General features: G+C 36.8%; 1 protein-coding gene across 2 annotated transcripts in view; it reads left to right on the forward strand.

Moving 5' to 3' along the window:
• The window catches only part of HSD17B4 (hydroxysteroid 17-beta dehydrogenase 4), a 65,367-nt gene that overhangs the window by 34,512 nt on the left and 13,643 nt on the right, over positions 1 to 17,212 (forward strand). For both annotated transcript variants that reach the window (XM_080636928.1, XM_080636929.1), the window contains exons 18-20: positions 12,334 to 12,403; positions 15,734 to 15,840; positions 16,149 to 16,235. In XM_080636928.1, the coding sequence (XP_080493054.1) occupies positions 12,334 to 12,403; positions 15,734 to 15,840; positions 16,149 to 16,235 (264 nt within the window). The remainder of the gene's footprint in view (positions 1 to 12,333; positions 12,404 to 15,733; positions 15,841 to 16,148; positions 16,236 to 17,212) is intronic.

The following is a 17,212-nucleotide window of genomic DNA, read 5'->3' on the forward strand; positions in this document are numbered from 1 at the left end:
TTTTTTTTTTTCCTTAAGTGTTTAAATGGAAAAGGTGCTGGCAGAAATGACTGTTGCCATTCAGCTATTGAATAAGTATAGAGTATGAGACAGATGGAAAGAGTCAAATTTGCAGATGGCGTTTGAGTTAACTTGAACTCTGTTGATTTCCAATGACAGTTGTGACATTCCCCACTCAGTTTTTGTGTTACCACAGTTATGTGGTTAAACTGCTCTTCATAATTAGCATTTTCCCCCATAACTTGTCATAGCATAATCAGGTAGTAACCTTCCTGATAGGCAAGGTATGCTTAGGGTGTGCATCATGCATATTTTAAAAATGTTTAATGATGACTCCTGTCTTTTACTGTAGTCAATGACTGTGGTTATCTTGAAAGTTATGTTTACTTCTAACTCATACACTGGATTAAATTTTTTCCAAGACAAAGAATGTTTTTTATGTACATTCAGACAGGAGGAAGTGCTGCTTAGTGAAGAGGGTACTGGGAACAGAGAGCTAATAACCATTTTTGCCCTTAATCATGTGTTTGGCAGAATAGAGGGTACAGCCACCTACAGTTCTATGAAAAATGATCATGTTATGCCAGTGATCATTGACAGAACAATGGTCACTTACATAAAAAACTAATCCTTTTGGTTAGTGGTAAAAGATGAATAGCAGATAGCCTAATAAATGTTTATCCCTTTAAAATCTGTGCCCTTTCCTAAGAAATTTTTTAAACACTAACCAGGGCTTATGAATGAGTTGCAGTACCATGGTGTAAGCTGCTTAAGGATGAAAAATTGTTAAAAAAAATTTAGAAGTATCTGACCTTTTGAAAAGGCTTTAAGGCTTAAAATGTGCATCCTGCTGAAGAAGGACATAGAATATTTCTTCTGTGTTCGTTAACTTTTTCTCAAAGAACTAGCTGACATTTTTTCCATTTTGCCCTGTACAGATGTGCCTATGCTGCGGTATTTTTATAGCTTGCTCTCTCTCTGTAACCTGAGCTATGCTTTACTAGATACACTGCCATAAATCTTTTTAGTAAAATAGACCTTTTGACAGAACATCAAGAAGTTTGAGGGTGTTTGACTATTAGCCATTTAGCAAGAAATGAATCATTCAATTTCAGCCCTGTAGGGAATGTTTAATGTAGTTACAGTGCTTTAGTATCACCAGGCTACTTTAGTCCTTCCAGTTTTCAAACCAAAGCCTTAAATTAATCAAACAGATTTTGCTGAATGGTTCATAATGCAATTAAGAATCACAAGCAGCGAATTACATGTATCTCTGGAGAGTTTTATCTCTGAAGAGTTTTATCTCTGTAGACTTTTCTTTACATTCCCTTCCCATGTGTGTTCATTTCTTGGAAATTAATTTTCTGATGACACACAAAATAAGATGCAGTGAGTGTTTAAAGTAGATGATGTCCAAGTGATGCAAATCATTTTTGAGGAAGGAAGCAAATATGGAGCCTTGAGGTTCTAGGGAGTTTCTGTGGTTTTTTCTTGGGTTGTGGGATTTTTTTGTTGTTTTTTTTTTTTTTTTTTTTTTTTTCTTGTGAAAAATCTCACAGCATTCTGGTACTGTGCAGGTTGCCTCCCAAGAAATAAACTGTTGTTCTCTGTCTTCAAATATCACAATTAATACTCAGAATACACAATCTTGTGACAATAAATAATCACTACAGCAGTAGCCTGTAAAACAGATTTTTTTCAAGAATTTGTTTCAGTTTTATTGTTCTGTGTTTCTTCCCTCTTTCTTCTGAAAACTCTCTGTCCAGTTTGCCTATACAGAAAAATTAAAGCTGAATTTGCAGGACTTCCAGGTTTTTGTTAATGTCACCTTATTTCAGTAACATGTCTAATAATTTTAAGAAATGGTTGCCAATTGAAAAATTTTATTTACTTGCAACACTATTGTATATTTCACTAAAACGTCATTCTGCTTTGAATTCTGACTCTGTGTATTTGTTAGTTACATTAATAGGGAGAAATAGACATGACAAAGAGGGAGAAACACCTTTTAGATAGATTTTGAAAAACATGGCGTCTCAGCCTATTGTGTTTTGGGACCAGCTGTGTACATTCAGCTGTGCCCCTATAGGTCTCTGCATAGCACTGTCATGTGAGCTGTCACATGTGAATTTTTATCAGAGCTATTTCAGCTTCAAACTGGGTATCTCAAGCATATGATACATTTTGCTATGTCATTTTAAGGGTCAGGAAAATTGGCTGTCCTTACTTTCAAGAATTTTAAATTCCATGTTAGAGCTGGTGAAACTGAGACCCATAACTGATCCATTGGAGAAGCAGCTTTTTTATATCCTGTCATGTTTAAGTTGCTTTCATTTGGTAAACTACAATAATGTTTTAAATGTTGCAAAATCTCTAAAAAGATAAAAATTCCAAATAAAGGTTTCTTTATATGTAGTTTTAATCCCGTTTTTATGCAATGCTTTATGATAGTTTTCAGTCATGCAGGCATAGATGTTTGTTCCTTCTCCTTCAAGACCTCCTTCCACAAGCAAAGAGAGGAATGAGCTGAGATAGTGTAGGAAGTCAGTTTTCCTATGTTATTTTTTGCAAGAAGTTGTATTCTGGGAGTGAGTAATGAGAGGAAAATAATCTCTTGGTTATTGACTGGTTGGAGCAGTTATTTGACAATGGATTTTATTTGTTTTGTCCCTAAAATTCTTATGGTTTGCAGGCAGCTGTTACCCAGATATCCCAAAGTACTCAGATGTGGGTGCTTCGTAATCAATGACTGATAGGAGAGGATGAGGTGGATGAATTTTGAAGGAGAAATTTGGGAGTCAGACTAGCAGGAGGGTGTCTGAGCATCACAGGCTGAAATTGAAATTCATAAGAGCTCTGTTGTGAACTTGTACAGTGCACTTCAAAAATGTGATGCACTTTGAAGAATTGAACCTTCAAATGTTAAATTGGAGAGCCAGAATTGGTCTGTGCTGTTGAAAATTATGACCATTTCTGCTGCCTTATAATTTCCAGTTTATAAAGTAAGGATGTTTATAAATGCTTGAGATATTTTAATTGTACAGAGTGTTTAAAGGAGTGGCATATAGCATCCAATGTTGATTTTGAGAATGTGATAGGGTAAGCAGCATGAAAAAAAAAAAAAAACCACAAAAAAAAACCCAAAACCCAACAGTTTAGAGAATATGATGGTTCTTTACTCATTCAGATATTTTTATGGAGATTCAGTAAATTCACACCTAGATAATCTGGTAGGGTTGAAAATATACGGGCTATGTAAAGCCTTCTGTTCCAGGTATAGATCAAGCATCTACTGACAGGGTGTGAAGGAATTGTTGCCTTTTAGTGGTTTTGGTTTTTTGTTTTCCTAAAATACAGTTCTTTTCTGTTTTCTCTGAAAGGAGAAAATAATTGGCACCTGCCATGTTTCAAGTACTGTCATCAGCATCCTGTGACTAAAACTGCAGAAGCATCTTTACCTTCCTGAGTAATTCTCTAGTCCTTCAGTCCTTTCACTCATACTAGTCTTCTAGCTACCTGAGTTTAGTTTTTCACTGTGTCAAGTTCAGTTAAAGCTACAATTCTTAATGTAACTGGAAAAAACTGTGAAGACTATTATACACAAATTTAGTTTGTTGTGAAAGAGTGGACTTTGGAATAAAAACTTACTAATGACATTGTGGGAGGAAAGAGATTCATGAGAAACATTTCCTAACCTAATGAATTATGAAACTAAAACCTACTGTGAAATGTTTTCTGCCTGTTGTCAATGGGTTCAGTACTGTTAGTACTCTACTTTGAGGATGTCGTGATAAGACCCTTGCAAGCTTCTGTGTAATTGGGATGTTGATACTTCTCTATGGAAATTCATCTTTTATTCTACACAGGTTTCATTTGTGTTTTCATTTTAAGCTTGTGTAAATATTTGTGTCTCTTTGTAAAGAACGTGGGCAATGGTGAGGGAAGAAACAGGAAGAGCCAACAGATCAATACCTGGCTTTGAGCCTGGTGTCACTAGCAGAATGTTGGAGGTTTTGATCAGGGAGTGCTTTACACAACACTAGGCCTGCTTGCAACAAGCAGGGTGCACCTACTTGAAAGGAGGAGAAGGATCGTCACACAGGAGTTGGCAGGGCTCATTGAAAAAAACTTTAAACTAGATTTGAAGGGGAAAAGGAATAAAACCAGCCTCACTAGAGGTAAGCATGGGGCAGCACACTGACGTTTGAAGGACAGCGTGCTAGCAAAGACCTTTGGTCTGCAATCTCAGTGGAGGGTAGGGGATGGAGACCCATGCAGCAGCAAAGAGGCAAAAGTTACTGATGTGTTAGAAACCACAGAAGCCCCTGAAAATGGTCATGTAGGAACAGGGCTTCTCTCCCCAAAAAAGTTGTGTGATCAGTAGCCCAGCTGAAGTGCATCTACACCAATGCATCCAGCATGGGCACCAAATAGGAGGAGCTGGAAGCCCTTGTGTAGCAAGAAAACTATGATGTAGTTGCCATCATAGAAACATGCTGGGATGACTCTCACAACTAACAGTGCTGCAGTGGATGGCTGTAAACTCTTCAAAACATATAGGCAAGGAAGGAGAGGTGATGGGGTAGCCCTGTATGTTAGGCTTTGATTGTCTGAAGCTTAATGATAGAATTGGCTAGGTTGGAAAAGACCTTTAAGATCATCAAGTCCAACTGTTACTCTGCCAAGTCCACCACTAAACCATGTCATAAGGCTATACAGAGAGAAAATTAAAAGGGCCAAACTCCAATTAGAACTTAATCTGCCTACTGCTGTAAAAGACAATAAAAGATGTTTCTGTAAATACATCAGCAATAGAAGGAGGGCTAAGGTGAATCTCTACCCTTTATTGAATGCGGGGGAAACATAGCGGAAGAGGCTGAGGAACTTAATGGCTTCTTTGCCTCAGTCTTTAATAGTAAGACCAGTTCTCTGGAAGACGTGGATGGGGTGCAGAATTAAGCCCCCATAACCCAAGGGAAATGGTCAGAGACCTGCTTTACCACATAGGCACATACAAGTCTATGGGGCTGGCTAGGTCTGACAGTGGGATACTGAGGCAGCTGGTTGAAGTGCTCTCTGAGCCACTCAGTCATTTTTCAGCAGTTCTCACCAGAGAGGTCCCAGTTGACTGGAAGTTACCAAATGTGATGCCCATCTGCAAGAGGAATCTGGGGAACTACAAGCCTGTCAGTCTGACCGTGGTGCTGGGGAAAGTTATGGAGTAGATCATCTTGAGTGCCATCAAGCAGCACAACCAAGTGATCAGGCCCAGTCAGCACAGGTTTATGAAAGGCAGGTCCTGCTTGACTAACCCAGTGTCCTGGTATGACCAGGTGACCTGCTTAAGTGCACATTGTCTACCTATACTTCATAAAGCTTTTGATACCATTTTTCCCACAGCATTATCCTGGAGAAATTGGCTGCTCATAGCTATAATAGATGTCCAAAGAATGGTGGTGAACGGAGTTAATCTCATTTGGCAGGCGATCACAAGTGGTGTTCCCCAGGTCTCAGTACTGAGGCCAGTTCTGTTTAGTATCTTTATCAGTGGTCTGGATGAGGGAGTTGAGTGCACCCTCAGTAAGGTTGCATGTGACACCAATTGAGCAGGAGTGTTGATCTGCTGGAGGATAGGAGGGTTCTACAGAGCGGTCTAGACAGGCTGGATCAGTGGGCCAAGGCCAATGGTGTGACGTTCAGCAAGGGGGAGCTCCTGCCACTGGGCCACAACAACCCCATGCAATGGTACAGGCTTGGGGAAGAGTATCTGGAAGGCTGCTCAGTGGAAAAGGACCTGGTGGTGCTGATTGACGGAGCTGAACATGATCCAACTTGTACCCAGACAGCCAAGAAGGCAAACAGCATCCTGGCCTGTATCAGCAGTAGCATGACCAGCAGGGCCAGGGCAGTGGTCATCCATCTGTACTCAGCACTGATGAGGCTACACCTTGAATCCTGTGTTCAGTTCTGGGCCCCTCACCAAAAGAGAGACATTGAGATGCTGGAGTGGGTCCAGAGAAGGGTAGTGAAGATGAAGAAGGGCCTGGAGCACAAGTCTGATGAGGAATGGCTGAGGGAACTGAGGGTGTTTAGTCTGGAGAAGAGAAGGCTCAGGGGAAACCTTATGGCTCTCTACAACAATGTGAGAGGAGGTTGTTAAGTGAGGTGGGTGTCGATCTCTTCCTCCAAGTAAGAAGTGATAGGATGAGAAGAAATGATCTCAAATTGTACCGGGCAGGTTTGGATTGGATTTTAGGAAAAATCTTTTCACCAAAAGGGTTGTCAAGCATTAGAACAGGTTGGCCGGGGAAGTGGTGGAGTCATCATCTCTGAAGGTATTTAAAAGCCATGTAGATGTGGCATTAAGGGATTCAAGGCCAGACTGAATGTGGTTCTGTGCAACCTGTTACAGTTGAATATGTCCCTGCTCATAGCAAGGCGGTTGGACCAGATGACCTTTGCAGATCCCTTCCAACTCAAACGATTCTGTGGTTTAGTGGTGGATTTGTCAGTGCTAGGTTTATGGTTGGACTTGATGATCATAAAGGTTTTTCTCAACCTAACTATTGGATGATTCTGTGATTCTATATGTGTAGATATAATAAGTAATTGTTAACATTATATGGGAAAAACAATTGGTTATTTCCATGTAGAGATTTTATGCTTATTTTAAACAGATTAGAAGAAAAATGTTATGAGGAGGTCAGTGTTTTGTGTTAAGATTATTTTTTGAATATGTGCAATATAGTCATGAGAGAGATGATGACAACATCTACATGTGGAGTGGGGAAAATATGGTTACAGGACAAATGGGGGGTTTTAATGTCCTTCTCTGTAAAGCTTGTAGTACATCATTGCCTGAAAACATGTGAATTTAAATTAACTTCAGAGAATAGCACAAGAGAGCCTCCTGAGAGCCTCAGGTGATTTTTTATTTCTTTTTCTCTGTTTGTAGCATAAATAATTTGTTTCCTGATAGAGAAAATGGAAGTGCTGCAGTAGGTTCACAGATACAGACAGCATGCCAGAAAAAAAGTGCTTAACAACAAAGGATGATACAAGCAAAGCAAATAGATGTGAGGACATTGCAAGGATTTGATAATGTTTTCCCAATTTGTCTAGAGATTTCAGTGTGCAGAGATGATACTTTCAAAGCCCTTGAAATTGTATAGTGAGTATTTGTAATAGTAATGAAAAGTTTGTTAGATGTTGTGATGCTAATTTCAATATTTATACACAATCCCCTACCCGTCCATATTTATTCCTGTTGAGAAGATCAGTATATAATTTTCTGATCATGGCAATTTTGAAAAAATAGTTGAAATCTTGGATTATACTAGAATTTTTGTGGTAATGTGGTAAAAGAAGGAAAAAATACTAGTCTGGCACTCATTTTGTTTAACTTTTCATCACCAAGAGTTTGTTTCCTACATATCTGTGCATGTCTTAGTAAAGGATATAGACATTGTTACTCCACCTGAAGTTCCCTAAACCCAAGTGGTTAAGAGAGGCACTGTTAAAAGAAAGGCTATATGTACATTTGCTGTGCTGCTGAAAAATGCCTAATGTTCTGTGAAGCCAGTGCCAGAATATAAATGTTGATTTTGAATTTGAAAAAATATGTGATAGGGATAACCAGTAAAGAGGTGAATAATGTGGGCTATGGAAGGAGAAAAGATGTAGTGCTGTTTTATATCTATTATACCTATTCTTGTTTATAGCTATGTATGTGAAGGTTTTTTAATTGAACATTTTAGTAATTCTTATTCTTGAGGGAGTCAGTGGTATGTAGGGGAAAAAGGTAGTGTTTGTGTAGTCGAGACCACTAAGATTCTATTATTGCAAACCTGAGGCAGTTCAGGAAACTATACACTTGTGGTTTTTAATGACAGTCTTGTTAAAAAATAGAATCATGTGTGATCCAGATTTGCACGCAGTGTGTTTAGGCATTGAAAATCATTATGAACAACTTACACTGCCTGTTTTGTTTATTTTCCACATGTCATCTTTGAGAAAAATAGTTGCTTATCTGCAAGAACAGATAAAACCTTGTGTCTTTCTGTGTTGTTTTTTACCAATTACTTTTTCCTAATATCCCTCCTTATCCTCACAGAAATCAATGATTAAAAAAGAAGATATGACAAATGGGGTTTTCAGATAGTCAAATGGTTGCTACTTAATTTTAACTACATGGAATTACTTAAGTAGTGTGCCGTATTTGAGCCTTTGAAGCATCAGCGCTGCCAGTTTAACTGGATACATTAATTGTTCTTAATGTAAACCAGAGCTCATTGAAATGTGTAGATGAGATTTGTGGCTGTTTTTTCTTCACAAGATTGCTTGACTGCTTGCTTTTACTTAAATAAGGTAAAGTATACACACATGCATATACACACACCTATTTTTTTTATATATTTATATAAATATATATATAATATATATGAATATATAAATTTATATATATAAATTTTATATATATTTATATATAATTATATAAATATAAATATATATTTATATATATTATATATATTATATATAAATATTATATATATTTATATATAATATATATAAATATATATAATATAATATAATATATTATATAATTTATATATAAATTATATATATTAATATATTTATATTATTTATATATATATTTTTATATATATATAAATATATATATAAATACTTGATAAGATAAGCTCTTGGGCTTAGGTTAAAAAGAGCTCTTTTTTCCGCCATTAGAAAGGGAAATAAATACATGGATAGTTGGCTTCCTATTTTATTAGCTTGACTACTGACCTTTATTGCAGTCCATAGGCAAGACTGAAAAATTGGCATGGACAGGTTGGATCGTGCCTTTTCTTTTGTGGTCTGGCAGAATTCCTAAATTGTTAGGAAATGAGGCTTGGCAGTTTGTATTATTAATTGGAAAACAATCTAACCACATTATGACTGACTTCAATCTAATACCTCTGTTGTAGTGTAAGCCCAGCTGGTAACTCAGACCCACGCAGCTGCTCACTCGCTCTCCCCGCTCCTTTCTCCCCCCCCACTCCCAGAGGGATGAGCAGGAGAATGGAAAGAATGTAACTCTCAAGGGTTGAGATAACAACAGTCCAGTAACTAAGGTATAACACAAATCACTACTGCTACCACCAATAATAAAAATGATAAAGGAAGAGAATACAACCGCTCACCACCCTCTGACCGATACCCAGCCAGACCTGAGCAGCTATCTACACCTTCTGGGTAACTGCCCCCAGTTTATATACTGGGCATAACATGCTGTGGTGTGGAATACCCATTTGGCTAGTCTGGGTCAGGTGTCTTGTCTCTGCTTTCTCCTGGCTTCCCCTCATCCCTGGCAGAGCATGAGACTCAGAAAGTCTTTGGTCAGAGTAAACATTACTTAGCAACACCTAAAAACATCAGTGTTGTCAGCGTTGTTCCCAGGCTGAAAGTCAAAACCACAGCACTGCACCAGCTGCTGAGAAGGAGAAAAATGACTGCTACTGCTGCACCTAGGACAATCTCACATTAATTGACTCTTGTCAACCTCTAAGGATGCATCCCTTTTTTTTTTTTAAAAAAAAAAAAAAATTATTTTTTTATATTTAATGCTGTCACTCGGGACTTCAGGAAATGTTCTTATTCAAGAAATATAGAAAGTAGAGCCAATGAGGCTTTGAAACAGTTCTGTTCTCATGTGAAATGTAATGTATATAATGAAATAATACCAAAGACTGTGGTAAATGAAAAGAAGCTTGTTGGCAGACCTGACTTGGCTGCTCTGAATCTGAAATAATGTGCTGCGTAACTGCTAATTCAGTTTAGCCTACGTGTTTTCTAGCTGTGACCAGTGCCACTCTAAGTATTGAAAGTACAAAAAGACGAATACTGTCTCCCATATTCATACGTCAGACATTCAGTTAAATACATTGATCACATTTAGTCATCTGAGCTTAATAATTTCCCAAAATGCTGTTTATTTTGTTAGCAATAAATCACAAGTATTTTTTACTACAGTAATTTAGAAAAGCTTTTGATAGTATTGTCTCCCAAAGAAGTGGCCAGTTAGTAAGCAACAGCTACATAGCTAGATCTAAGTTGAGATTTGAGCTTAAAACAGAAATTTGCCTTTTTTTGTTAAACATAAATAAAATTTTTCAGTACTAAACAAAATGATACCTAGTTTGAATTAAAAGTTATTGCAACAGCTTCTTTGTGAAAATAGCCTGCTGACAGCTTTTGTAAAAGTTAAAATTAATGGAAGAATGAATGTAAGACCTAAGAATTTTAATTTAGTTAAAAGTCGTTTAATTATTTTTTTCATATATGGCAATTTTTATTTTCTCATTCTCAAGACAGGTAATTTGCTGTTAAAATTTAGAGTCTCTTGAAAGAAAACTTCAGTGATGAAGTACTTCAGTAATGAGCTCTACTTTGCAGAATTCTGTCAAGAGCAACTCTTTAAATTGTCAGTTTACTTTTTTTTTTCTTTTTTCCCTAAGGAGCTAAGGGTCTGTTCCTCGCTAAAAGTCTCTTTCATGGTGCTATAACTTTGATATTGGTAGCTGTCTCTTCCCACTCATCATTTCGCTCCAGCTGCCTTAGTGGCAACAAGGGTGTAAATATTTACATTGTCTCAGTTAGCTTTCCTGTTCCACCCTCAACCAGCATTGGGTTTCACCACACACTACCTGGATGCCCCTCATAGAATGTCCTCTGTGGCGTAGGATTGCTTGCCAGTCAGTTTGGCTTGCTCTTTTGTACTTGATTTTCCTTGTAGATTGCTAGCTGTAGAGTCCTAGCACTGGACGATACTGCCTTAAGGAGATTTTGACTTTATTCTTCTCACCAGGTGAGATACCTTAGCTATTTCTACTTCTTGGTGATGTTGTAAGATTGATTTAAGTTAACTGTTAATTCAGCCAATTATTTTCCCTCTCTTTGTCCCATTTGGAGGAGAAAACTTGGACCCATTTGAACTGTAGTCTTACATTAATGTAAAATTTCCAGACTTCACTATTTTCCTAAGAATGTATAGGATCAATTGAAAGGTAATTACAAAAAAAAAAAAAAAAAAAGTTTTGGGTGAACGTAGAATTACAGTTAGAAATTTCAGATCTAGTGGTGCCATCTTACTTTTCAAAAGGAAAAATGATGCAAAAAGAATAAAAAATAATTTACAATCCCAGTCTGAAATCCTGGAAGAAAATCTTTAGTGATAAGTGGTTCCAAAGGCCAGTAATGTACTCAATTAAACTAAGAGTTTAAAAGTTCATTTTGGTTAAATTCACATTCAATTTATATATGCCATCATGCAAAAATACTAAATTCTTTAAATCTTCACAAGTGTTAGTAATGTGTTCTGATTTTCTCTGTACTTTTAGGAATGTCACACTAGAGAGTACTCTACAATCATTAATTCACTGGATTTCACAGCATCTGATGAATAAGCCTTTAGTCCAGAAAGACAACCACAGGGTGGCTTGCCACACCAGTGGTCTGTTGATCACTGTTACAGCAAATGTAATTCGGTAATGAAAATGTTAACACCACACAAAGAAAACTGAAGTACAGTAGCCATAATCTTCATAATTTCTCAGATTTATTCACATTCACAGTACATACAAGACACTGAAGTTGTGTTTCTCTACTTTTTACTAGTGAAACAGAATACTTAACATGAAGCAAAAGTCCTCTAGAAAGCTTGGCCTGTTACTTGGAGGTTTTGTTTGTTTGTTTTTAATATTGGGACCAGCTACCCATGAAACTGCTATGAGAGAAGTATGTTGCTCAATCACGTTACTCTGCCAAGGGATAAGGATATTTCTGATCTCTGTAACATGAATCACATGTTGAAAAAGGATGGTTGCATGTGTGTTTAAAAAAAAATAAATAAATTTTTGTTATTTTTTATTTAAACCGTGGATGGATCTGTCATGGTAAAAGACTCCTTTAAATTACCTTTCAAGCTAAAGAACCTGTGGGCAAATTCTAGAAAATGCGGTACTTTGCTGTTGCCAAATTTTAGTGAAGCTGGATTTGTATGCCCGCAGAGTAGGTGATTTTTTAACTCCCACTAAGCAGTTGTATTATTTTCTTGTGTACAAAGTCCATACACAGTTCTTGGCACATTTCCCTGGAGTTTTGGCAGTTTGTCTACACAATAACAAGTAATTTCTATTTTACCTGCTTTGGTTTAGGGTTAAGTTATCTAAGGGCTAGTAAATTGTGATGTTTGTTAATCTGTCCTTATTTTTTGAGTGACTCTTGCTTATTTCTGCCAAACACAGCTAGCCTCTCATTTTTATTTCTCTGTTTCTGCAGGCTGCCTTATATCGGCTGAGTGGGGATTGGAATCCTTTACATGTTGATCCAAGTTTTGCTGCTCTTGGAGGTGAGCTGAGGGATACCATTGCATTAATGTTTGGATGAAGGATGATGTAAATTTATTTTCAGTTTGGTTTTTTCCCCACTTAATCTGTATGACTTTTAACAAGCTGGAAAAAACAGTGATTTTTCTGTAGCTGTTCTTAGAGTCACCATTAGATGTCTTCAGAGTTCTGTGTGACACTTTACTGTAAGCACTACCTACAGTGAAAACCAGCCTCCTACCCTATTTTCCTTTTAGACCTTTCTTGTTACCACTATCCCATCTTTACAGTCTCTCTTTCATAAGAAATTAATTTTTTAAGAAATATTCAAATACCTATAAGCAGAAATAATTGCCTATCAAAAGCTTCAGATGGAATTGCATGAGTATTTGATAGATAATTCTAAGTAAATAATTTTGAGAGTATGTTGGTCTTAGATGCTTAGCTTGCTTAGCTGCCTCTCTTGCTAGTGCAGTAGCTTAGTCATTTATGTAATTGTACATGCCAGAGCAATTGACTATAGACTACATTACCTGATTCTTGCCGAGAAGAGTTGCTAGTTGCTACAGAAGGGTCTGTTTTCTCAAATTTCTGTTGTAAAGGTATTTTTCAGAGTTCTTTTCAGGCCGTGCTAGTAGTATAGTGTGATTACTCCAGGCAGACAGCAATTTTATTTGCTTAAGAAATTTCCCTGAATAAGTGTGCTATCATCATAATCTTTACATGAAAATACTGATCTGTAATAACTGGTCTGCAGTTTTCCATTGACTTCTTTTTAAAACAGAATTATCACTGTATGATGTTCTTACTAAGATAAATAGAGCAGAGTTATGCTTCTTTATTCATATCATGCTTAATGTACTTCCCCAAATAGTCTCCTTTCATGAATACATACTAATTGTTTGGTTAACTGTTTTGTATAGTTCTATGTAAATTTGTGTTACTAAATAATGATAACCAAATACCAGAGTGTCAGTAAAGAGCTTTCCATGGTTTATTAAACCTTTCTATTTGTTTGTTCATCTGATGATTTTGGGTAAATAGTTAGATGGAATCACCCAATTAGTCTTGAAGATGGTAGAGGAGAAAAATACACGATTATATTTGAAACCGCAGAGTATAAAATAATGATGATAATCCTATAAAAATGTTATAAAAGAGGAAAAGTAGAAAACTTCTGCCTGCTCACACAAAGAGCACCGGCGCTTAGACATTGTGAAAAATTAAACTAACTCTGTAGACGAGGTAGTCTCTTTGTCCGAACAGAAAACTGCTGCACTGGATTTTGTGGAATAGGAGCTCTGGCAATATCCTATTCAAATATCTGTACCAACTGTAGGTTCAAAGAAAGACAATTACTATAAAGATGTTCCACAAATATTTTGTAGTTATAGAAAAGCTGTTTTCTTTGGGCATATTCACACACCTTCTTGTCTTTAATCTCTGTGTATGTTCTCTTTGATTGGCTTTCACCAGCATGCACTGGAAGCAACCAATCAGTGTAATGCACACAGGTTGTTCGCGGATTACGGTTCAGCCTTCCTGTGGGTAATGTTTCAGAGGAGATACGCTGCATGAAAACATCTGTTTATATTCTTGTGCTTTTATGCCTGTAGCTTCTGAGTATTTCTGAGATACTAGAAAGTGAAGGCAACATTTACTTTGTTCTCTTGTCAGTCTAGATAAAAAGTAACTTGATTGCCTTATGGATTTTTCTTTGAGTATGCATTAGTTTTATAAAGAAAATAGAGGGGAGAATAGGACTGTATGCATTTGTCTGAGTTCTGGAAATAGTGGTGGGTTTTGGTTCCTTCGTGGTGAATTGAACAAAGGTTTTTAAAGAACTAAATGTCTCTATAACATTCTGTAAGAAAGATAGTGAGTAGTGATATTGTTACAGCAATACCACTAAGCTGTTTTAAGATTGACTGCACGGTACCTTTGTGCTTTCAGAAATACTTTCTGCACAGTGTTCAGAAAACAGAGTGCTATTAAAAGTGTGTATATTCAAATATTTCTTGCAGGAGAGAAATGGCAGAATTATCAGAATGGAATAGTTAAAGCAAGAAAACAGAGTTATGTTTCTTTTAGCCTGTCTTCTGTTGTGTATCCTAATCTAACGAGTCAAAATTCCTGTTTCTCTCCCATACTCGTTTCTCATCCTTACTCTCCTGCTAGTCTTGTCTTCCCTTTGGGCTGTGTCTCAGAATTCTCATCTTTCCTGGCTCTGAAGTCTAGTGGGTTTTTGGGTCTGTCTTGAAGGTGCTTTCTTCTTCTACATCTTCTGATTTTCTGCAGGCTAGACTTTCTCTTGTCTCCTCTTTTTTGTTTCTTTGGGTTTGGTTTTGGTTCTGCTTTTTTCTCACCCAGCTGTTGTCCCTTGGAACAGCTTTTCATGCTGTGTAGATGTTGTGAGGTACTGTTTGGAGCTCAGAAAAAGTTGGACTGGCAGCCGAGAGTGGCAGATGAGTTTCAGGCAAAAGAACTGCTTTCAGAACCAAACCTGAACAGACCTGTCTTGAATCCCTGGGCTGTTGAAAGTATGATCAGTTACTGTTCATGTGCCTTGTCAGGTCAGAGCAACCTGTTAAGGGATCAGAACATACTCTGTACAACAAAATCTTTAAAATTTAACCACTTCACTTTAGCAAATATCGGGGCAGTTTTCAAAGGTTTATTGTTCCAGACTTTGACGGGACTAGAGAAAGATTCAGCACTAATACAAAGATTATCTTCTGTCAAGGTTCAGCTCCAGTTCCAAAGCACAGAACTGCAACAAAACCTGACCAAAAATGCCAGTATAAATAAACACTGTAAATTTCTTATTGTCATTAGATGTGTTCAAAATGTTTGAAATCTTGTAAGCTTTCTACTCCTTAATAAAGTTAACCCTGAAGTGTGCACAACATTTGAAGAATTTTGGCAACCATAAATAGGAATTAAAAATGGGAAGCATCAAATAATCTTAGTATCACCACTTTCTGATCATTACTGTGCCTCTTAACCCTTGAAATGCATACTTCCATGTAACTGTGTATCTGGTGTGCCTATGCATGTATACTAAAAAGGTCAATCTCCTTATTTTCCATTTTCTCACCTCTATAGACAGGGCCTAATCCTACTTCTGAGTCTTACAAAGCATTGGGGTGCCAGTTCTCAGTGAGCACTTTACTTTGACACAAAGTAGAGGAGACAATAAATGGTAACAGATATTTTTCCAGTGAGATAAATTAGGTTAAAAAGTATTAAGAACTTTATTGGAGGAAAATACTATGAATACAATATTCGTGTTTGAGAAGCAACATGCAAACTCCTAACATTAAGAATGCCAAATGTTACTTTTTCTTCAATAGGATTTAAGAAACCTATACTTCATGGATTATGCTCCTTTGGGTTTGCTGCTAGAAACATTTTGAAGCAGTTTGCAAATAATGATGTGAATAGATTCAAGGCGATCAAGGTCTGTGTTCATTCTTTGCAGTTAATTTTCTTTATTTTTCTGGTTTTAGTGTAAAAAAAAAAAAAAGATCTTCAGGGTGGGAAAAGGCTTTTGCACTGTCTTAACTGTCACAATTGCTTTTATTTATTGCTGCTTGCATTTTAATGCCTCTTTCTAGTATGGTTACTTAGATATTTAGGTTTTCTACATTGACTAGTTACCTGATTTTTCTCTTTCTTTTTTCTCATTTCAGCAGAGCCTGTGCTTTTAACCTTTGCATGTGCATATTGTAGTTTTGTTCACATCCACACTTCTGTTTCTTTCTTTAGGTTCGCTTTGCAAAGCCAGTCTTTCCAGGGCAAACTTTACAAACGGAAATGTGGAAGGAAGGAAATAGAATCCATTTTCAGACCAAGGTCAGAACACACTCACCATTGTGGGTTTAAGAGAAAGATGTGCCGGTCGAAAGACTTGGGGGCATGAAGGGAAACAAAAATAGTGGCTTATCAAGGACACCATTGGAGAAGGTTTTGTAAAGACATTATGTGGATAGAGGGAAATACTCTTACTTATTTTTGGTGTCACTGCGATTCCAATAAAAATACCATGATACTCATACGACTTACAACTCATACACTCCTTACAATGAAATGAGCTCTCATATTACTTATTATATTGCATTTTCTGTATTTTCCCCTGTGGATGAGCGAAAAGCAGTCATTCCTAGGTCAGCATAGTTCGTACTTGATTTCTACAGTTAATCATAACCATGGATATACATACTTTTTAATATTTGTTTCTCTTAAATATTTCCTGACAGTTAATTTACCCAGGTTAACTTCTACAAATTTAGCTTAGATTGAATTAAACTTAAGCTTCTTGATACAGAACAACCTACGTAAAAATTGAAGTTTCATAACAGTTAGATATAGTAACTACAAGAAAACAGAATTAACAGTTTTATAAATTCAGTTTTTTATTTTTCTGTTTTTTTGGCATTGCTGTTAGCATTTTGTGTGGGTATCTGTAATCCTCTTTTACATTTAGTAGGATACTTTCTGGAAGCTAAGGGTAAAATACTCTGTGCAGAGTAAAAGTTAAATACCCTTTGCTTCTGTTGTAGCATTCTATGAAACTGTCAGTTTCTTAAACTATGTTTGCTATGGGTATTCGCCAATATGTGTGGGCTTATGCAGATGCAGTTTACATTGCTTTGGAGTGCCAATGTTTGCAGCCCTATGTCTGTAAAAATTTAGCCAGCTGTTGATGAGTATAGCAGCAGCTATAGTTGCAGCTGCAGGCAGGATTTGGGAAGACAAAATCAAATGAGGAGAGTCATTGCAATGACATGGGGTTGCTGTTTCCACGACAATACAGCTTTGAAGAATAAGAT

Source organism: Psittacula echo (genome assembly GCF_963264785.1).
Source record: "Psittacula echo genome assembly, chromosome: Z".
Lineage (NCBI taxonomy): Eukaryota > Metazoa > Chordata > Aves > Psittaciformes > Psittacidae > Psittacula > Psittacula echo.